Source organism: Temnothorax curvispinosus, unplaced genomic scaffold (assembly GCF_003070985.1).
Source record: "Temnothorax curvispinosus isolate PA1 unplaced genomic scaffold, ASM307098v1 QBEX01003650.1, whole genome shotgun sequence".
NCBI lineage: Eukaryota > Metazoa > Arthropoda > Insecta > Hymenoptera > Formicidae > Temnothorax > Temnothorax curvispinosus.
The window spans coordinates 375,650-399,353 of NW_020213430.1; the positions used below are offsets into that span (position 1 = coordinate 375,650).

The 23,704-nt window shown below is 40.0% G+C and overlaps 2 protein-coding genes across 8 annotated transcripts; both read left to right on the plus strand.

The window, feature by feature from the left end:
- The first annotated feature begins 2,498 nt into the window (after positions 1-2,498).
- Positions 2,499-4,066, plus strand: LOC112452727 (uncharacterized protein KIAA1143 homolog). Its single transcript, XM_025013077.1, has 3 exons — positions 2,499-2,706; positions 2,846-2,978; positions 3,097-4,066. Exons 1-3 carry the CDS (start codon positions 2,596-2,598, stop codon positions 3,276-3,278), a joined length of 426 nt encoding a protein of 141 aa, XP_024868845.1. The 5' UTR covers positions 2,499-2,595; the 3' UTR covers positions 3,279-4,066.
- Positions 4,067-4,703: 637 nt separating this feature from the next.
- On the plus strand, positions 4,704-22,476 carry LOC112452718. 7 transcript variants are annotated; one of them, XM_025013067.1, is made up of 10 exons: positions 10,945-10,964; positions 11,611-11,752; positions 13,993-14,092; positions 14,969-17,329; positions 17,454-17,542; positions 18,934-19,071; positions 19,871-20,047; positions 20,462-20,584; positions 20,802-20,906; positions 21,026-22,476. In XM_025013067.1, the coding sequence occupies exons 3-10, from the start codon at positions 14,023-14,025 to the stop codon at positions 21,338-21,340; spliced, it is 3,378 nt and encodes a 1,125-aa protein (XP_024868835.1). In that variant the 5' UTR covers positions 10,945-10,964; positions 11,611-11,752; positions 13,993-14,022; the 3' UTR covers positions 21,341-22,476. The 7 variants fall into 7 exon arrangements, with proteins under 7 accessions (XP_024868833.1, XP_024868832.1, XP_024868835.1 ...); XM_025013065.1 differs by lacking the exons at positions 10,945-10,964; positions 11,611-11,752 and adding an exon at positions 4,704-4,862; XM_025013064.1 differs by lacking the exon at positions 11,611-11,752 and having other exon boundaries at positions 10,912-10,964.
- Positions 22,477-23,704: the final 1,228 nt, after the last annotated feature.

Consider the following 23,704-nt stretch of genomic DNA (forward strand, 5'->3'; position numbering starts at 1 on the left):
CTAATAGCACAGAGTCATACGACCAATGGCGTGAGCATACAGTTTTTTTTTTCTGGGAAAACGGTTGACCACCAAACGTTTTAATGACGATATTCGTGACCACCAAACGATTCCGCGTCGATTGAGTCGTATGAAAGTCAATTTGATTGATAAATAATGTTTATCCATCAAATTACCGAGCTAACGTCACGGAATCATGCGACCAATGGCGTGAGAGTACCGTTTTTTCTATTTCTTAGGAAAACGGTTGACCACCAAACGTTTTAATGACAATATTCGTGACCACCAAACGATTCCGCGTCGATTGAGCCCTATCAAAGTCAATTTGGGTGCCAAATACAATTTTTCTGACTAATAGCACAGAGTCATACGACCAATGGCGTGAGCATACGGTCTTTTCTTTTTTCTGGGAAAACGGTTGACCACCAAACGTTTTACTGATTATATTCGTGACCACCAAACGATTCCGCGTCGATTGAGCCGTATGAAAGTCAATTTGATTGATAAATAATGTTTATCCATCAAATTACCGAGCTAACGTCACGGAATCATGCGACCAATGGCGTGAGAGTACGGTTTTTTCTATTTCTTAGGAAAACGGTTGACCACCAAACGTTTTAATAACAATATTCGTGACCACCAAACGATTCCGCGTCGATTGAGCCCTATTAAAGTCAATTTGGGTGCCAAATACAATTTTTCTGACTAATAGCACAGAGTCATACGACCAATGGCGTGAGCATACGGTTTTTTCTTTTTTCTGGGAAAACGGTTGACCACCAAACGTTTTACTGATTATATTCGTGACCACCAAACGATTCCGCGTCGATTGAGCCGTATGAAAGTCAATTTGATTGATAAATAATGTTTATCCATCAAATTACTGAGCTAACGTCACGAAATCATACGACCAATGGCGTGAGAGTACGGTTTTATCTATTTCTTAGGAAAACGATTGACCACCAAACGTTTTAATGACGATATTCGTGACCACCAAACGATTCCGCGTCGATTGAGCCCTATCAAAGTCAATTTGGGTGATAAATACAATTGTTCCGAATACGGCATTATGCGCATACGGTTTTTTCTATTTTCTGGGAAAACGGTTGACCACCAAACGTTTTACCGGTGATATTCGTGACCACCAAACGATTCCGCGTCAAATGAGCTATAAAAAAGTTAAATTGGTTGAAAAATAAAAATTGTCCGGCTAACTTCACACCGGAAATTTCATTTTTATTTTACAGGAAAACGACTAACCACCAAACGATCGGACTAGACTACCAAAGACCACCAAACGACCACCAATCGATTCCAATTAATGAAAGTTCGATACGTTGAAGTTGTCCGGCCAACTTCATAGAGGTTGCTCAGAGCACACACTTCGCGTTCACGCAGCTGATGTCGAGTGAGATCAATGCTACCAACTTACAGAAAAATGCGACGTTGTCGCGATCAAAATACTTTTTTATGAGAGCTATTGTATTTAATTTATTAATAAATGACGTAAATAAATAACGTAATATAATTTCATTAGTATTTTTAAACAGTAATTACTATGTTTTGTTACTTTTTAAAGATTTTCACACTTTCAGATTTTCGTTTGTGTCAGTTGCAAGTCAGGTACAGTCTTTCTAAAAATCATTAAAAGTGAAAGTTTGCATACGAGAAAATATGCATAAAAATGTCTCTATAGCTCTTAAAAACACAAGCAACCGTTATTTTAATAAAATATTAATATAAATATTACTTTCCAGTAAAGAATATCTTCTTAAATATGTTAATTAGCTTTATGTTACGTTTCTTAAACTTTTGGCAGAGATCTTACGGGTCATACAACCTTAATCGGAGGATCACGCGGAGACTGCAGGCCTGCGTTCAGAAACTTTTACCCAGGTAGAGTAGGAGTAGAGTTAGAGTTGACTTCGGGTTACTGTCGTTTATGGACGACGAAAGTAACATCACGGGTTAACATGGCGCTCTCCCATCAAGCATTGAATATGAGTGAAAATATGGCAGCACATCAGGAAAATAGTGTCCGTATCCCTTTTTGTTCGCCGGTTCTTGTGAATAACTTTAACCTAAAAAAGGCGTGTTTCGAGAACATGCGTTATGTGCCCCTTATGTGACGGAATCTATATATGTGCGCATGTCGAGTAATTTCTACCTACCTCCTCGACGTGGGTAGAAATAGTTAACTCGAGAGTTGACTCAAGCGTGTTTCTGAACGCCACAAATGGGTCAACTCGGCATTTCTGAACGCCTCGAGTTAACTAGAGTTAACTCGAGTAAGGTTTCAGAACGCAGGCCAGGAGACTGTGATATCGGCCCTAAGCCCAGTGATGATATCCAATAGGAATGTTCGTTTTATAGAGACCAAAATGTAATGTTAATGTCCCTATAAAACGCAATCTTCTATTGGGTGTGTCGGAACCTGGTCGGAACGTTGTGTTCTCTATGAATTTTCGAGTGCAATGTGAATCGTCCATTACTACCTCGCGACGGAATTCTGTTTACAGTTTGTGATTGTGACAGGTTATCATTTTTCAAATAGTTTCGTGCGTTTCGTGAAGACGTCAAGTTAAAAAAAAAATTATGTCGCGGAAAAAGCACAATATATCGTACATCAAACCGGATGAACCAAAATTTCTAAGAGAGCTGAAGGAAAAAATTGGATACAAGGAAGGCCCTACTGTCGATACGAAGGTAAGGCATCCGTAATTTACTTGCTCTGGATTTAACAATTATTTTGTTCATATTTTGTACGATTTATGGTTAATTAATAGTATTAAAAGTAGGACAGAAATAGAATACTTATACCTACTCAACTTATTTGTTAAATTAGAGGGAAGTTCTACCAGAAATATTCGACGATGAGAAGGAAGAGTTGACTGATGAAAAACCTGTTGTTGTCATATTAAATTCTGGTGATTTAACAGCGGAAGAAGCAGATGCCTTTAAAAAACAAAAAGAGAAAGGTAACAATAAAGAGTTGCTCTAAATCTGCACATATTATTGAATATAGTATTATGTAATAAAACACATTGTATAAACATGTAATTTTCAATGTTAATCTATCAGAGTTATCAATTGCAGAAGAAAATAATGCCCCAGCTGACCTGTCTAAGAAGATCATATTTCGCAAGACTAAAGTGGCAGAAACGGATTCTGACACAATTGCCACCGATAAACCTGTAAAAAAGAAAGCAAAAAAAGAAAAGCAAAAAGTTGTACTGTCCTTCGATGCTAATGACAATGATGAAGATGACATTGGATAACATTGAATATAAATTCTTACTTGAGTGTACATATTACGTTTTATGTACAGGGTGTAGAAAAACTAAAGGTACAAACTTCTACAGATGGTAGAGGGGACTGGAATAAAATGTGTTTTTTTTTCCTTTTTTTTTTCTTATAAAGTGGTAGTCGGAAATGCTTCCTTTTTGCATTGGGTAAAGAGACGATTGGAACACAAAACGCCTATACGAAAACGTTTTATTTGATTCAAACGTAGCTTTCTTCACGTGAAAAGGCATTGTAACGCATGTGTATAATTATGTGTGACAATTCCAAAGAAGTGAGCAAAAATTTCCTTTCGTATACTGTGTACTGTATACTGAGTTACAAGTTACCTTTACAAAAGGAAATTTCCACGTTTGGATCAAATAAAACATTTTGGCATAGGCGTTTTGTGTTCCAATCGGCCTATAACCAGTGCTTAAGCAAAAAGAAAACATTTCTGACTACCACTTTATGAGTTCCCCTCTACCATCTCCAGAAGTTTGCACCTCTAGTTTTTCCGCACCTTGGATATAAACAATATTTTTTGTAAATAGTAACCCAGAGATAGCACAGTGGCGTCAAGTGGCGTAATAGTGCAGTCAAAGTGACGGATTGTTGTCGTAAGAGACGTCACTTTGACGGCATTATAACGTTATTTGACGCACTGTGCTATCTGGGAATGTACATTACTATTATTTTATTAATTTAAGAATCATTATAGCTAATATTATTAGAGAATGAGTAATAATAAGATATTTTATTTAAAAAACTTGAAAAATTTGACTTTTTATTTATGTGTAAATATGAATACGACAGCAAATATTTTTAAGAGGTTATAGCGATTCCTTTTTTATAAAAATGTTATTCAAGTGAAATATAAATAGGACGATCTATTTGAAAAAAGGATATTTTTCTACTTTCTCCGCATTATATTTTGCAAATATATTCGATAATCGAAACGTATGACGCATATACGATGCAATTATAGCTCAGAGACTATTAAAATCAAATTTACGAATGTGAAACACCATGTAGAATCTTCGCATTCGCAATAACGTTCTGCAAATGATCGAAGGGGTCGATTTGTGTATAACTATTCCTGTAAAAAAAAAAGCCGATTTCCATTTCTTTTCAAATTCGAAGCAATTCCTATGATGAATCATCATATCAATTCCACGTCGAAAAGGGCGAACGCTGGGCGGCCGTGTCCACCCCGTTTACGCCATTTTGACTGCAGTTTGCTCTTATTCTTAGGGCAGCATCTTTCTCATTGGACGTGCACGTGCACGCGGTCACGTGACGACGTACAACAAACGCGACTGGCCGGCCGCCGGCCCTTTAATATTCGCGGATACGTCATAAAACATCGCGGGTCACGTGACGGCGGTCGCCATCTTTGCAGTTTCGCCGACGGTGGTAAGAGGAGTGGATCGGTGACGTCCTGCGTCTCGCGGCTGAAATAAACACCAAGTGCATGCGAGCGGGTCGTCGGCTCACGCACGAGGAACGCCGACGTATCGTGGGCGACGTTGGGAGCCGCGTGTGCCACCGCAGGTGTTCGCCGGCGCGCGGAACGAACGGTCAGTGTGAATTTAAATAAGCGCGGCAATCCGGCGCGAGACGGAGTGCGTGTGTCGCGTGCGTTGCGACGACGATCGTTTCGTCCGGGGGGCACGACGAGAGTTGCGGTCGGCAGCTGTTCGACAGGCACGTCGCGGCCGTCATGTAGAAATGGCGGGAGGCGGGAGCTGCGACCAGTCCGCTCGCGGTCGTGGTGTGCGTGAGCGTGAGTGCGTGCGCGTGTATGTGTGTGTGAGAGAGTGGCGAGCGAGGAAGAGAGAAAGAGCACGAACGAGCGGTAAGAGAGAAAGAGAGCGTCAGAGCGCGAATGCAATGCGAGCTTGTGCCTCGCATGCCGCATCGGTTGCCCCGTATGAATCGGCTCGATCCCGTACGCTTTTCCTCAACGCGGCACACGCTAGTGGCACGCTTGCGACACGCGACACGCTCGTGGAGAACGACATGTCAGGGCCGTATCACGTCCGCCAGACGCCAGCGGCCAGGTGCTCCGCGCCTCTCGCGTCCGCCACCCACCGCCGTCACCTCCCTCCGATTCCTTCCCCTCCGCGCCGCATTTTCGTCCCCCACCGTGCAGAAATCTCTTGGACTCGCTCCTGTGCGAACGAACCCATGTATTGTGTACCAACTTCCTCTCTTCGCTGCACTTCGTGGACGTAATGACGGGCACGCTTGCATCGGTAAACAATGCCAGGAACCCAAAATGGTGGTCAGGATAGGGAGTTTTGATTGTAAAGTACAGGAGCTTCAGGATCTCGGATCGCCGATTTTATATCCGCGATTTAAATTTTTTTTTGTGCTGCGCGATAATTTCAACACTCGAGATTTGTGGAGATAGGAGTAATCTCTTACATGGTTACAGAAAAACAGTCTAATCTAGAATCATCAGTTTTTTGGTCGGTGATTTATCAGCAATTGGGTTCTACTTTGATTCTCCTTCGCTCTTGTCGTAGAAAGAAAATCGACGGATAAAAAGAGGAAAACGCGGGAGAGGGAAATTTCGGACATCCTACTGAAATTAATTTGTCGAAATTTATTATATTAGTTAAAACTGTAAAATCTATGTCTATTTAAATTTTTCTAACATAAAAGTGAAAACTGTAACATATATAGTATAACAGGATATCGTCATAGATCGTTTACAATAACATCTTAGAATCGGAACACGGACACTGTTTACACATACATCCTCTCTTTTATGTTAGAAAACATCACTTTCGAGAGCAAAACTCTTCGAAAGTCGTCAAAGAAACATCGACGACACTCAAAGAAGTTTGCTTTCAAAAAGCCTGAAATCAATATCTTTCTTTTCATTAAAAATGTTCACCTATGATATACACGATCTTAATTGAGATTAATAACTGAAATTTCATTGATTGTTAACCGATCGTTCGTAGTTCGAAAAATTTTCGTTTTGGATCTCAGGAACTCAATTTTTTGGGAAAGAGTCAGAACTCCATCAATTATATCAGAATTTCAAAATTGGGATGCTAACTTCACAGAGGTTTTGGATCTTTTCTCGTCCACTTTATAAAAAATAAGATTAAAAGTAATCCTTTTCTTCGCCAGTAATAATTAACAAAGATAATTGTTTAATTCGACCCGACTGGCCACATTTATTAAATCGTAATCTTCGCAACGTTTCGATTTTATTGGTTTTGGCCTTTTTCAAGTGCAAGTCGCAAATTCAATACAATATTTGGTCATAAAAATATAAAATATAAATAGTCGAAAAATTAAAATTATAAAAAGGATACTTGCTGGGAATTTTTTGAGTGATTGAATTTAAATTTCTATAAAAATTTTAGATTTAAGTATATTTTAAACGTAAAAATTTATAAAAATTCTTATAAATCAATTTTTATGCAAATTGAGTACTTAATATTTTAAATTTTTTGGCCGTTATTGAATCGCATTATTTTAAACTAACAAATTTTAATTTTAAAAACAGAATTTACAGTTTTAAAAACCCTTCAAAATTAAATCATACTTCGATTTTTGCCCATTATATTGGATTTGCCATTTTAAATTTTTGAATTTTTATTCTAAATTTGAAATCAGCAGTTTTCAATAAATTAAAATTTTTATGCAAATGAACAATTTTTTATATTGACGGTCCGCCATATTGGATCCGCCATTTTGAATTTTGCAATTTTGATTTCAGATTTGAATTCAGCGATTTCAAAAACATAAAAATATAGTATCCCGTTCTAATTGTTCCGGTATAAATCTTTTTTGAATGTGCGGATATTTCCGTCATTGATAGTCGAAGAGTTACAATTATTTTTGAAAATTAAGAAAAGTCGCCTATTTTATGAAAATTAAGATAAAGCTTTCGAAAAAAAGACCATCTATTCACGAAATAACCCACATTGACAACATGCCTTAATAACTCCGAGAGTATCCGCGCGTCAATACGTATTTATCGTGTTTTCTGTTGTAACGCTGTCAAATCAAATGTCATCAGTCGCAACGATCGAAGTCAATTGTGCTTCGTTAGTACTTGATATATTAATTTTTTTAATTATAATTTCGAAAAAGTAAAATATCCCGATGCATTTATTCGAGATGTTATAATGAAATTGTGATTTCATAACGGGCATTCTTCTTATTATTATTGCTATGAAATTATTATAAATAATTTTTAGACTGGAAGCTTTGCGCGCGTGACCGTATCGCTGTTAATCTTAAACTTGCGAACCACCGGTAAAAGTATAACGGCGTTGGATTACACGTGTTAAACAGAGATATGGTGAAATCGTGAGAAATACTGCTTCTCCGTCACGTTTGCCGTACTCGCGTTGCTGTTCTTGCCTTGAAGGATTGCAAATAAACGCGCTATAGTCAGTTTGTTGTCCTTTTCGTTGCTAAAAAAAAAAAAAAAAAAAAATCGCGAGAGAAAAAAAGGCAAATTAAAAACGACCAACTTCGTCGCGGTTATGCGATTAATTGCACGGATGCAAGTATCATTTCTGTGACAAGGAAACGTTGCATCGTTGATCGTCGAACTGACTGTCACAATCGCGATGCAGAAAGAAAATATTTTTTTATGCGAACGCAAACAAATATAAATGCAAAAGATCAAGTCTAGAAACAGCAGCGGCCTCGATTCATCGCAATTAAAATTAAAAAGAGGTTTCGAACGGGAATTAGGTGAGTCAATAAATTAGAAAATTTACCCTGGATACAGATTCGTGTCCGAAATAGATTTCAGAAATCGGAGAGTTTATTTCCAACCCGTTTTGCAATTCACGGGAACGTTTTTGGCATTAAAAAACGCGTGGCATCTTGTACGATCTTTATTTTTTATATACACGCAAACGTATTTTAAATACTTTAAATATCCACACTTTCTTAAAAATATGGACAACGTAGAAGTAAGCTCAGTCACGGGACTGCATCTCGTTCTTGCACTGATTCCTTCAATTCCTTTACACGGTCTGTGACCTAGAAAAACTCCCGTACAGTAGAAAATATTATATTATAGATTTAAAAACAAAAAACATTTTTTGCTAAATTTCAAGATATTTTTTGAAATTTTGTCTTGAGTTTCTGTATGTTGTACGTAGAGAAATAGCTAATCTCTCTCGTTAACGAAGGCAAATTAACTTTCGGTATACTTTCCCCTTGTAGTTCTTTTTGACGAAAAAAATATATTGGCAAAAGTTATTAATTATATTAAATTAGTGGAGAGGGTTCACGATTCTGCGACGAGATGTCCTTAACAAATAAATTAAGCGATTCCGAGAATATTCTTCCGTTACGAAAAAACCCCATTTTGCATACGAGGATTTGCTCTTACTCAACGGCTTTATTATTACTTTTATTACGGCATTGATTTTGCGTGTAAACTTGGCAACGCTGTGTATACCGTCAGAGCGCACAGTAACGATTTCAACAGTTAAAAACGTCGTGCGGACAAGACGAGGGCCCGAAAAATTGATTTCGAAGTAATGCTCGCTCCCGACACATGCACGTAAAAATGCATCATTCGGCGCAAACTGTCAAGCTCACTATAGGAAACGTGGGGCACTGCACGATGGCCTCAAAGAGTAAAAAGAGGCTTGTTATCCCGAATGCAAAAACTTATGAATATGTCATAAAATGCAATTATTCAATTATTTAATTAATCGATCGGCAATCAATTTTATAATTAAGAAATTCACGATAGTCTCTTGGAGAGACCGTTATTTCCGTTAAACAACGAGAATTGAGAATTTAAGGATGGGAGGGAGGATGTGCATAGTGCCACACGTTTCTCCTCTTGGCATCATGGCATTGTACCGTTATAAAGCTAATCTCTTCCCTGTTGGATATTGTCTTGCTGCGATAAGATGACCCCAAAAAATGTCAGGTTTTGTTCGTTAAGATTTTAGCACTCTCATTTTTGTCTTTTGAAAGTAATTAAGATAAAACGCATCTGTGGAAGTATATGCTGTATTAGAGCTTATATACGCGCATTCCTTGGCCGACTTGAGGTCGATTTTTCCTCTGACCATCGAGACAGGTCAACATCTCTCGCACAGTTCACGTATCTTCGAACGACTTCGACCAAACTATCTGTTTAACTTAATTGGTGATTAAATCAAGTACTGTTTTGTTAATATAAATAGGTTTATTAATTTTTTGTTATTTAATATGCAGAAAGAAAACGATTAGACCAGAAATAACGAAATGTATAATTATACATATAGTTAAATTAAAAATTATATTATACAAATTATATAGAGAGATTACATGGAATTTTTTCAATCAGTTTAGAGGAAGCGCCAATTCGGTCAGGACTAGATTTTGGTAGTCTATTATGATATTATTCGTGTACAATTCTTCGCCTTAGCATTAAAAATGTTATTTTTAGCGACTTAGGGCCAGTTTCACAAGTGTTGGTTAACTTTTAATCTTAGATTAACTCACTCTTCATCTTTTTCTAAGGGGGACGTTAGAAGGAGACGAAGAGTGAGTTAATCTAAGATTAAAAGTTAACCGACACTTGTGAAACTGGGCCTTAACCGGTTAAATTAATCGCGGATTAAATTAAACCCTTAATCTTCATAATACACTAAACCTTAAATTCGAACTCAATCCAAGTGGAGTCCTAAAAATAAATTGATCGATGAATATGATTTCGTTATTTTATGGAATTTTATAAAAGTGCTGTTGCTTCTGACCGCTAATTACGGAAGCTATTCGACGCTTGAACATTTTCGTGGAGGAAAAGTCGGCGCCAATTTGACCGAGGGGAGAAACCGATGCGGCAGAGTAGCTCGGGGGAGGGAGGTAGAGCATCTCGTATATTTGTAATTCGTTTATATTCGATCGCGTATTTTTGTCGCGCCGAAAGATATGGGATTCGAGTAAATTCACGGGCGAAGCGCGATACAGGAGTCATGCAACGGGCCTATTCGATAACGATCTCTTCTAGGAGCCGCCTCTCTCCTCCACCTCCTCGCCGTTGGTATTTCTCACAAAAAAAAACGCGCAGCTGCACGCTCTGAAGGTTTATCCAGACGGATTCGCATAGGCCGCACACAGACGACTACCTAATCAAATCCGGCATGAGGGATGCCATATTGTCGCCGCGTTCCCCGCGTTGGGTTCTCGCGATTGGTCGATTTTTCTGTGCTCACGCATATGTATATAGATATATTTAATGTACAAGTCTCTGGATAGACCTTTAACGACACGGGGTTGACGGGGGGGGAGGAAGAGGAGGAGGGAAGGGGCGAACCGCGGTTCTCGCTACGGCCCTGGAATCGTAACTTTTTAACGCTTCCCACCCGTCGCGCGCGCCTGCCCTCTAGTGTGCCAACCATCAGCGATGAATGTGTTCCCTATTTACAGATTTTGTGAATAAACCGCGTGTAACCCCGTGCCCCCCTCGAGCGATCGAGTGATATTCGGAAGATCGCGGCTGCCGATACACCACCGCGCGCGACAGCCATCGACGACGTCGCCGTCACCGACGTCGCCGTCACGCGACGCTCGCGTAGGCAACCCTCCTCGTCACCCTCGCCGTGACCGCCGCCGCCGCCGTCGTCGTCGTTGTCGTCGTCGTCGTCGTCGTCGTCGTTCGTCATCTTCGTCTTCTCGCTCTTCTTCTCTAGGTGCGTATATACCATGCGCCGTTGGCCGCGTTGCGGTCCGGAAAGATCGGGATTGCCGACTGCGAATCGTTAAACGAACGGACGAGCCGGGAGACAGACAGACAGGGGCCGATTCGCGTCTCGAAGGGGGGCCAAGAAAGAGCTCCGAAAAATTAACCTCAACTCCTCCGTTGAGAGTGTCGAGAGGGGAAACTGCTCCAGAGCCTGCGGCCAGCGATAGGTCCGCTCGCGTCACCTGTACCTTCTGCACTCTCATACACCCGGAGGAATCGAAGCGTACCTGACGCATTATTCAAAGTAGGCGGACGGCGAGAGAGGAAAAGAAGCGCGAGAAATTACGCACGGCATGAATGGAAGACGCGATCGCCTCGACCGCGTCCCTCGCCGTTGCGCGCGTATGTACGGGTCGAGTGACGCACGGCCGCGTCGCCGTGGATGAGCTTTTACGTTTTCCGACCGGTGTACATATGCGTGTCTCCCTCCGTCTCTCTCTCGCTCCCGCCTGTCCGTCTGCCCGCTCGCCCGTCCGTCTATCCGTCCGTCTGTTCGCGCTCCTGCGCTCTCGAGCGCGCGTCGTCGTCGCGTCCTCGGCGACGCGTCGAGTCGAGCGCATCGCGTTAAGAGTGTATCGTCTTGACGGTCGTAGGTCGTCTCGAGTTCGCGCAAGCCCGCAGAGTCGGGGCGCGCGAAGGAAGAACGAGCCTCCGTCGCCGAGGATAAAACGAGGACGTCCGCAATCCCGCTTTTCGGATTTCGAGACCGGGACCGAAGGCGCCTCTCTGGATACGGTAAACACCGCTGGGAGTCGCCTTGCCTCGCCTCGCCTCACTTTACCTCACCTCACCTCGTCTCGTCTCGTCTCGTCTCATCTTGACTCGTCTCGCCCCGTTCGAGCCGTAGGCTCTCCCGTTCTCGCTTCGTCGTGCACCTTCTGCACTCCGCGCACCCGGGCGCGCGCGGAAACGAGGGTGAAGGAACAGAGGGAAGGATAAAGCCCCTTGCACAATGCCAGGCAACAGGCAATAGGAACAGGGAATAGAAATCAGAAATCATGTATAAATGCAGAATAAACAGTGACACAGGCAATAGACACAGAGTTTCCGTCACGTTGGAAATTCTGTGCCTATTGCCTATTGCCAACCAATCATAGCATTTGAATTTTTTAGGTTGTAATTAACGATTTTTTGGTTATTTCCTGTTCCTATTGCCTGTTGCCTGGCATTGTGCAAGGGGCTTAAGAGAGGAGAGACGAGGTGCAAGAAGAGCGTGCGGCGTAACGTGACGTTCAGGACCAGCAGCGTCCCGCAGTGCTGGAGATAGCGGGAGGGAATTCCGGGAGCCACCACGAGTCGCGAACGGGGCCCGACGACGTCGGGCCGTGGCGAAAACGTGCGCGTTTCGCGTCGGTAAGCGCGGGAGTGATGCCCCGTGAGAGCCAGGCGGCTGGCGGCATCAACGACTACCGTTGAAGAGTGGAGTACCGATCATCTGCTTCGCTAATCTCAAGCGGCGCGGCAGAGAACCGTCGATCATCTGTCAAACCGATCAGACGATGATTCTCCCCTCCTCTACTCCGCTTGTCTTCTCTCTCTCTCTCTCTCTCTCGCCGGGTTAACCTCGCGTCGTTAACGTAGGGGTTAACGTAGCGCGTTATAACCTCTACGTCGACGCCATCCCGGTTGGCGGCCTCCCTCCTCTTCTTCCTCCTCCTTCCCTCTCCTCCTCTCATCCCGCCAGCCGTTTCCCCTCTCCGGCGGGAGACGTCGCGCGGGTTTCTCTCCGCTTTCCTGTCCCCCGGAGCGCCACCCCTGCCCCCTCGCGACGCCGGGGTACGTCGCGAGAGGTTCGTGATGTGACCGTCATGCTCGTAGACGACGACGTACCCCGCGGACGGTAACGCAATATCCATCCAGGATTCTGGTGATTCGTGAGATACGTCGTCCGCGGACGTATCCCTCGAGAGGTTGACGCGGTTGACGTATAATCGTCTCGTCATAAATTCTCATACCCATCCTCGCCGTCGCGTTTAACGTGGAACGCCTCGTCGGGAAGCTTTGCGCGCGCGCGCGCAACGCTACGTACACGTATACTCCGCGTACGTACGTGTGGGGTCTTTCTGGGTGTAGGTGTAGAGAAGTTGGTAGGTTGCGAAGGTTGAGAGAGGAGAGAGAGAGAGAGAGAGAGAGAGGCGGCGCGCACGGAGGGTCGGGATCGAGGACTGACTGACTGACTGACTGGCTGGCTGGCTGGCTGGCTAGCTGATGGAGTGACTGACTGGCGCTCGCAGACGCTAGCGGTGGTTAGCGAATGCAGGTGACTGACTGCGCTAACTGGGAGACGACGCTAACTGTTCTCGTGTGAGCCCCTCTCTCTGTCTCTCTTCCTTGAGCCAGGCCAGGAGTCTCGGATACCTACCCATCCGTCCGTCCGTCCATTTGTTCGTTCGTTCGTTCGTTCGTCCGTCCGTCCGTGCGTCTGTTCGTTGTCGGCCGTTCGCGTGTGCGCGCGTGCAAGCACGGCCAGGTCGAGTACTCGCTCGCACGCTGAAGGAAGAGGTGAACGCTTGAACGGGAGGATCCGAGCGACGCCGTCGCCGTGGTCGCGGTCGCGGTTTGTTCGATGATCGTTCGAAACGCCCCGGGTGCAGCATTCCCCGTGTGCGGCCGTGTGTGTGTGTGTGTGTGTGTGTGTGTGTGTGTGTGTGTGTGTGTGTGTGTGTGTGTGTGTGTGTGTGTGTGTGAGTGTGCGCGCGCGCGCATGAGAGAGACATCGGATACCCCCTCGGGCTCCGACGGAAGTTTGTTGGTTATGGGAGCGAGAGCGGACGCAAGTGCGGAATTCGCAGCGCCATTTTGAAAAATTCGGCCCCGCTAAAAATTCCCTTCTCCCCTCTCGCAACCCCGCCAGGGCTCCCTCCGCGCGCCGTCCTCGCGAAGGTGGAGAACGTGCGGTGCCCGCGCAACGCTCTTCGTCTCTTGCCGCGTCTTGCCGATTGTTAGTTTCAGTGGTGTGTTCGTTAATTGTTTAGATCGACCGCGCGGCGGACCACGGTGGACTCATGGAGGGCACGCTGGAGGAGTCTGCCGCTAAGGACTCTTCTCCGGGCAGTCCTGACAGGCACTTGAAAGGTGAGCACACGGCCGCCCGTTCCGTGGCTTATACACGTTCTGACGCTGGACACTCGGCAAAATTGACTCTCGACGACCTGGTTCGCACCTGGAATCCTCTGGATTGTAGATCCTTAGAATTCGTAGATCATGACGCTTCTGTATGTCGCAATGTTATTTCGATATCATGGGGGCTTTCTGGTTGAGAGAAAGCATAAAGGGAAAACAATTTCATATTCTTTACACGTAATATAATACGCTTAAGTATCTGTTGTAATTTGTAGGGATGTTACGTACTTCACGGTGAAGTCTTATTGAACTGATAAGGCGGCAATGGCATTGTTATCTAATTTATTACTGATTGTAATTTGGCAGTAATTAGATGTGACATTATTTTAGCTAAAGATTGCCATTTACCGTTGTAGCTTGAAAGTGGCTTTTAGAAAAATGCTATGGAGAAATTATATTCCCCCATCATACGATTTTGTTACATGATTTGTAACTGATATTAGTGTTTAGAATATTTTTGCTTAATATCTCTTGTTTGATTTTGCAATTATTCTGTGAATTCTTTCAGCCTCATATCTAGGCAAAAAATAAATTTGTAATAAACAAATTATATAATAATTATTAATTAAAGTAAAAACTGTAAATTAACAGAAATATATATTAAAAGCAATGATATATGCTTTCTATTATAATTTCAATTAAAGTCCAAACATATATATATATATATGTGTATATATATATATATATATATATATATATATATATATATCTTATTGATCATAAATTATAAGATATATATACTTGTTATTATATTGATGCTTTGAAATAATTACAGTATTTAATAAATAATGATTACACGTGTATTAAATGTTTTATAAATGTTTGCAGATATGATTATTCCGAACGGTGTCAATGGAAACTATAGTGCTGACAACGAAGAGTATATGGATACCAGTGATAACACAAGTAAGACAACGTTGAAAGATATTATCACTGAAGAAGAGGATGAGGAGGAGGAGGAGGAAGAGGAAGAAGATGGGGATGAGGAGGAGGAGGAGGAGGACGAGGATGTTCATGAAAGAGAAATCGAGATGGAAGAGGGAAAAGATGAAGATAGTGAGCATAATGAAGCAGTAGGTAATCCTAGTATGGAAGATGAAACGTTTGACTTGAAAAATGACTTTAAAGTATCTAACTCACCCGGCGGTGTAAGTGAGACGAACAATTCTAGTGAAGTGTCTAAAACTGAAATAACTGAGTGTAAAAACACGTCCTGTGAAGCTATGGAGATAGACGAACAAAGTAATAACTCTGACATAGAGTGTCTTGACGAGAGCATTACAGAAATACAACTGGATAATGACGATGTGTTCATTTCGAAGAAAGCCATCGATAAACGGGACAACAATGACATGTCATCAAATTGTAGCTGTGACAGTAGTGAACTCGCTGACAACAGCATGGAGAAATCGGATGACAAGCTCTGCGAGGAGAACGGAAGCTGTGGCAGTCCCGACATCGAAGAGATAACCGATAGTGCGAAGAGCAACGATCATGATACGTCAATGGAACGTGCTATTAAAGATCCCAAGCAGAAAAAGCCGCGAAAACAGATAGATCTTAGTAGTATCACGCCGAGAAGAAGCTCGCGCAATATTAAACGAACAAGCTATATAGAGAAGGAGTTGGAGGAGGAGGTAGACGATGGATCTGACATAGAAGAGATTAAGCCGGAAGATCCATTAGCCGGTATCGATAGCAAGGATAAGGAGAATTCTAAACTGAAGTCACCAATCAGAAACAGTAAAACTACTATCGTTGTTAATGATACTAAACGGCTGGTAGAGATCGCCGCTGGTAGTAAATCCATCAAGGGCGGAAAGAAAGAACCTACGTTAGTTATAATAGACACAAACTCCATTCTTTCGGGACGCGGTGGAGTCCCCGTGAGTAATAGCAAACCTCATCACTCGGTCTCCAACTCCAGTCCGTTCTCGGTTGTCCCAATGGGCGGTATGACAACGCAGACGATGTACCCTAATATGAGAACAACCATCACGCCAGTACCCATGACTTCGAAAACGGCACAGCTGAGCCCGAAAACTAGTATGACCACAGTTACGCCGACGGTACCGCCAATTTTACCAACATTGACCGACGATATGTTTGTGGTTGAAGCACCATCCTTCATAGTACCTTATGTATACGAGAAACCACCCCTGAAACCATTGAAAGAATTTGTCACTAAACTGGAGAGAAGCATCGACGAATGGGAGAAGGAAGAGAAGCTGAAGAGACTTACTGACGAAAGTAAGGATAGTGAAGAATACAAAGAAGATTCTTTAGATATTATTAAAAGAGGTAACGACAAGTCTGATGAGAGTGACATCGAGGGTAGAGCCAAACGAGACGGAGATGGTGACAGTTCGATAGACTTGATCGAGCAGGGATTCAGTGGTATAAGTGACAAGCACGAGCTAAGACAAGACGACAGAAATAAAATACCGACATACTTCGACCTGCCATTGGGAAAGTTTTTTATGCAAATTGGAATGAACCTCGTTCAGGAATATGTGCAAACTGATCTCTTACGGACTCAAAAGCGTAAACAAGGCAAGGGTAGCACATCGGCCGAGACTCAATTAGCTATAAATTCACTTATCAAGAATTTAGAGTTTAGTAAAGAAAATAACGAACCATTCCACTTAGAGATGAAGAAATGCGAATTCTGTAGTTTTAAAACGGAATCGACATTAGTCATGCAGCATCATCTAGAAACGCCGCATATGCGCAATTACGTTTACAAGTGCAACTTCTGCCCGATGGAGGTGCGTAGTCCTCACGATATCCTGTATCACATGGAAGCGGAGCATAATACTCGCGGTAGATTGGAACGCGGTCCTGCTTTCCACCAGTGCCCGAACTGTCCGTTCGAGGACAATCAGAAGGGCAAATTGACGCGGCACATTCTCGCCTGCACGAAGAAGTTCAGACCGGAAAGAAACTTGGAGCCTGCGGTAGATTGGGAGCCGCCAGCCAAGATACCGCGGTTAAATCGCGCACGACCCGTCGGCCCGACCACTCCGAGTGCGCTCGCAGCTATGGCGATGAGCGCCAAAGGTCCACAACCGTTGTTACCAAAATTGCTTCCCGCGCCGATCACTGGCCGTGGAAGAGGACGACCGCCGATGCAGCCGAGATATTCCGATCTGAAAACATTGCGGCCAGGTGCTACTACAATGCGGCAAGGTAAATTCCTATCAGCAGATATAACGAAAATAAAGTGAGAGAAAATATATCTTCTCTCAGATCGGTACGCATCGCACGTTTAATGGATTTGGACCGCGATATATTAATGTAAGCTGTATTTCAGACAATGTTGCAGGAATGATGTATCGTCCTACATCCTCTGGTTTATTGGTACCCACGTCATACCAATTTGGTAGTAACCAAATATTCCAGGTAATAATAGCATTTTACTATGTTATAGACGTGTATTCGTTGTGCACATGCAAATATTAACAATTAAGCTTAACATGAGGATATAAAGTAAAATGTAATTGGCCACTGAAACGGACTAGGAATTAAAAACTCGTTCTTCACGGAGATCGGATAAAGATTATATGAATATATGAATAAGACGAGAAATTAGTGAAGTAAATGAGTTTTTAATTCAATATATCCGCGTTAAAAAGGTGACAATATATCTATTGTTATATTTTTAGAAAAAATTAAACACATCACAATTGCATATTATAATTTGTAAACTGCCATAGTATTATATATATATATATATATATATATATATATATATAAAATTATTATTATTTCAATATGCTTACTAACACATAAGGGCGATGAAAATTATGACAAGTCATGCCCTTCGTAAGATTAGAAGAAATCGCAATTCACGTGCTGCATAAAAGTTTAATGGCTGTGTGTATCCAGAATATTTGCATCAAATTGTATACTGCTCGTCTATTATTATTATATTTGTGTGTATTATGTTATTTATGTATCCTATTATCTTGAATTTTATAGATAAATGTGCACATATCGTAACTTTACTTTATCATAAGTTAGTATTTACACGATATCTTCAACAAAGTATAATAGAGGATTCACATTGCGTCCGATGTTCGACGTACGACGATCCGATATCCAATAACAGAATTTATTATTAGAGACAAAAATTTCTTATTGGATGTCGGATCGTCGTACGTCGAACATCGGACGCAATGTGAATCCTCCATAAGTAGAGTAGCGTAAAATATGCACTAAAATAATGTATGTTTATGAATACTGCATAAGGTGGGTTACATCAAAAGAAAGGTGGAAAAGTTCTCGACTATACTCATCAAATTTTCCTCTGTGTCTAATATACAACGTAAACAGTTATGTTAACGAAAGCTGTCTAGTTAATTACGAAAATGATATAGTAATGATATCTCTCACTGTATAGAAACGCTAATATTATCAGACTTATGATTCACTGACGTGGAATACGTCAATATAGTTGTAGAGTATTTATACAAGTGTAATCTCATGGTGGGCACACGCAGAATAGTACGAAACATTCTTTTATCGAGGCTAGATATAGGAGAACTTTTACGTTAACTTAAACGCAAATTACATCTAATATATATAACAAAGTCGTAAAGTACACGTTTCGTGTATTATATACGTTGCTTAACAGTACAGTAGTAGACGCGTGCCAATCTTTCGAAACGTACACATCTCCGGGTTTTTCGTAACGATGTTCACGAATGTGCGTACACACACGCAAACTACTGACACTTAAAATACATTTGAAGTTCCAAGAACAAGTAAAAAAAATGTATGGGTGGTGGCAGGTGGTGGGTGGCTCTGGGACTGTCATGTCGGCTGTCTCGGGAGTGAGTAGCAGTAGCGGCGGCAGTTCCGGTCAACCCACACCAATTGCACTTGTACCCAACGTAATCGACTCTCTGTCTAGGTTGTCCTCGTCACAGGTAAATAAATATTGGAAAATAACCAAGGAGAGTAACTGATTTTGTGATATACGTGAGATCGCATGAATGATGTTTTGCAGGTGCGAAAAAAGGCTTTTAACATTCTCCAAGTTTGATTATAATCGAATGAACTTGTAGTCGCTTGAAAATTTTAACACTACGCATAAAGAATGTATTCCTCCCATATTTCTTTTTACAAACTGGTCGAGTCTGCGTAATTAATAGTACACGTGCACACGTAATATCTAAAGGACATATATACATCTACGTTCCTCATTAATGTGATAGATTAAAATAAATATAGTAATGTTTTATACCCTTCTGTCCATGTATGAATAGTAATATATATGAATGGCTATACATTTACACTATATATATATATATATATATATATATATATATGTATGTATGTATGTATGTATGTATGTATATAGCAAACGCTAAATTTTCATTAATTAATGTATATGTAATTTTACTAATGGAAATAATGGAAATGTTTCTCTTAAAGATAAAGAAATAATAAGCTGTAATTGTTACGTGGTCATAGAAAAGATAAAATTTGAAAACAACGTTTCACATATTCGATAAATTGTCATTGAACTTTGAAAAAATACACATAACACGCATACACCTACGGTTTGAAGAGAAAGCAATCTATAACAAATATGTACACTTTTAATGTAAAATTTTTTAGGTGGATATTAATAAAACAGATATTTATATGATGTATAAAAGTAACATTATTGATTTGACACGAGTTTGTGTTTCCTAAATAGCACAAGCACTTTATGTTTTTCAGAACACAACAGCCAGTTCCAAAAATCCTACAGCGAAGCTATTAAGTCAGCCGAGTATATCTATTACTCCACTACCACGTACAACATCTCAAACCTCCATCCCGGGATCAGGAACTTCTTCGAAGTCTGGAGGAAAAAATACGTTTGTTATATGTGAAATTTGTGATGGATATATTAAGGTGGGTGTACAATGAATTAGACCTTTATTCTTATTTTTTATGACAACTACAGCTTGGAAATTGCACAAATTTGTAAAAAGCAACACGAAATCAAAAGCTTATATATATATATTATATAATTATATTATATATATATATATATATATGTGTATATATATATATTATATGATTATCGATTATAACCTATTACTTAAATTGATTCAAATTTATAAAATAAATTCAATCCTATATAAGAACTTTAATTGTTACATTATATAGTATAGCTTTTTATAGATTATTACATTACATACTATCAAAATTAGAAATAATAGATAACTAATGAATAATATTAACATATATTAAGATATCATATATATAATAACACATAAATCTTTCCGAAATATTTTGCATTAAATTCTATCGTACTTATTTTAGGATCTAGAACAATTACGAAATCATATGCAGTGGATCCACAAAGTAAAAATACATCCAAAGATGATTTACAACAGACCTCCATTAAACTGCCAGAAATGCCAATTCCGCTTCTTCACAGATCAGGTAAATTTTTATATAATAAATAAAAATATTTTTGAAATTAAAATACGTTATTACTTTTCTTTTATCACTTGAAAGATATATCGATACATATATCGATATATTTTTATAGCATTTTCTGTACATTGATTTAAATTTCAAACGGTTCGATCATTATTGTTTGTAACAAAATTTGTACATTCAGAAATTGTATAACAACATATTCTTTTTCTGTAAATAGGGTTTGGAAAGACACTTATTAGGATCTCATGGGCTTGTCACATCCAGCATGCAAGAGGCAGCAAATAAAGGGAAAGATGCGGGTCGTTGTCCAGCTTGTGGCAGGGTAAGTTTATCTTTTCTGCATCAATTAGTTTGTAACAAGAGATCTTGTTTCTTCATAACAAGAGAGCATAAACAGAAATATGAATATTATATGTGAGAGTTGTACATGTTGATTTCTAGGTATATCAATGGAAATTATTAAATCACGTTGCTCGAGATCACGGGATGACATTAAAGCCAGCGCATCTATCGTATAAGTGTACAGTTTGCACTGCCACATTCGGAATGTACAAGCAATTCGAGAACCACGTATACTCGGCGCATAGTGTCGTAGCAAAGAGAGTAATGGATAAGAAGAACGCGCCTGCGTCTCCGTCGTCCAGATCGAACGACTCACTTTTAAAGCCGTTGAAGATTAACGACGAGATCACGATTATTCCGCAACCGGCGAAACCCACCACCAGATCCGGCGCGATTCAAGGCAGAGGAAAATAGCAATGATGAGCTTGAGTGATAATTGTGTCTTGTCCGACCGAATTTCGCATAACTCTTTGTGGTACTCTATACCGATCACTGCGAACGTACAGTGGTTAACGTGCCGTTAACGTGTACATGTGTATGTATACTATGCTTTAAGACGCGAATTAATTCCAAACATCTAAAGGAGGGGAAAAAAGCAAAAGAAAAAGAAAAAACTTACGACTCTTGACAACAAGGAAACTAGTTGACTGCGTAATAATATTCCATCAATGATTATACCGATATATATTTATTTAAGAATTTTTATTGTTGTTATCGGACCTACATAAAATAGACTGTAAAAACATTAAAGGGTGGCCTTCAGTCTGATTCCTTGGTTAAATCCTAGAGCTGCATACTCCCGACCTATAAACGCCTATATGTGTAATATGGACTCACGCGCGAAATATCAAGTGTATTTACATTTCGGTGCGACGAATAATATCGTAATACGTCACGCGCGATACGATACGGATTACTCTCTTGCATAGCGAATTCTCTATAATGTAAATTCTTTTTCTAAGATAAATATATTCGAATTTATTCTATTTTGTTATTATGATGCTAAATATGACTTTGGGACAATGAAATTGTCCTTAATCTCCGGTTTCATAGGATGATAAACATCATGTTTGCGAAGTACTTTCCGAACGATATACGATGCGATAAATTGTACTAATTGACCAGAGTGCCCACGACTGTCTCGCGAATCTATAGTACACAAGTACACAGGTACTAATGAAGTGTATACTAGCTACTATATCTGGTTCTTCATATATACTATACTTTCATTTCGCCATCATACGTTTTTTAATTAACAGTTAGTAAAATTTATTGTCATACTTTATTTATGATATTTCATAAAACTGTGTGTATGAAATAATTTATGATGTAAAACGAAAAATCTTGTTTCTTTTTTAAAATCGGAACTTGTAAATTGTATCTATATTACTATAGGTTTTTGAACCCTTTAGTCGCGTATACTGTAATAAAAAAAATAAACAGAAAATATCCAGTTTTATTTTAGCGCTCTTATAAGAACAACAAAAATGTACATTAATATAGGATATAATATAAAGAAAAATATATCAATAAAATAGGATGGCACACAACTCGTGTATACATTTTTTCTGATAAACGATAGACGTGAATATGAAATTGAACATTGATCCTGTTAGCACACACAACGCGACGTACATTTACATTTATATATGTATATATATAATATAAACACTTACGATATTATATATATAAATATGTAAAGTTATAATATATGGTATAGCAATAGCATATAGTACACAAGAAGAGATTCACTTCATTTTCTTCTTGTATACACTCCGAAAAACGATTATAGGATTACATCAATATGTAGATAGTCGTTAAAAGAAGTAACGGGTTTAATTTAGTAATTTCAATTTGTCCCGATAATTTTTTTGTACTGTTATTGTAGGATATAATTTTAGAGGAAAATCGTAATCAATGAAGAATACGAGATGGTGCATTTTTTGCACTGTATGGCTGTATTATTTAATTCTACTATCTTGCCAAACGCTTACGGCAAGCCATGTTGGTAAAACTAATAAGAAACAGACATAATTACAGAAATATATAGTTTATTGTAATAATTTGTACAATATTATATGATTATAAAAATAAAGTGTGTACCAACATTGAATTAAAATTCTTGCAGTACACTTCGAACCTTTATATACGTTATATCTTAAAATGCATCGTAATCCAGAGATCAACGGAAGTTTAATGCTAAACAAGAAGCGTGACTTTTACATATCTGCTTTCTCATTAAACAAAATATGCATTAAAAAATCTATGATTGATCTGTGTTTAAGAATATTAAGAAATATTGTTATTTTTTTTACCAAATGCTCAAAATATGTACTCTGGTTTATTTATCAAACACTTCAATTTTTTAGAATAAAATAAAATTAATCAAAGGCTAAACCATTGCAACAAGCTAACGAAAAATGAAAAAGAAAAATGTATAATTTTAAAAAAGATTTGATTATTGGATAAAACATCTTATTGACAGATATAAACAACATAGCAAAACTATAGCAAGCAATATTTGTGAAAATATTGGGTGCGTTCAGCCGATACTCCGCTAGCCTAGCAATCGTGAGCAGTCGCTCGTTTTCGCTCGTTTCCTCTCCTCTGACCCAATGGATTAAAAGGAGAGGAAACGAGCGACTGCTCACGATTGCTAGGCTAGCGGAGTATCGGCTGAACGCAGCCATTGTACATTACAATAAATATTTATTTATGATTTTAATCATTTTATTAATAGATGTTAAATATCGTTTGACGCTACACGTAATTTGATGT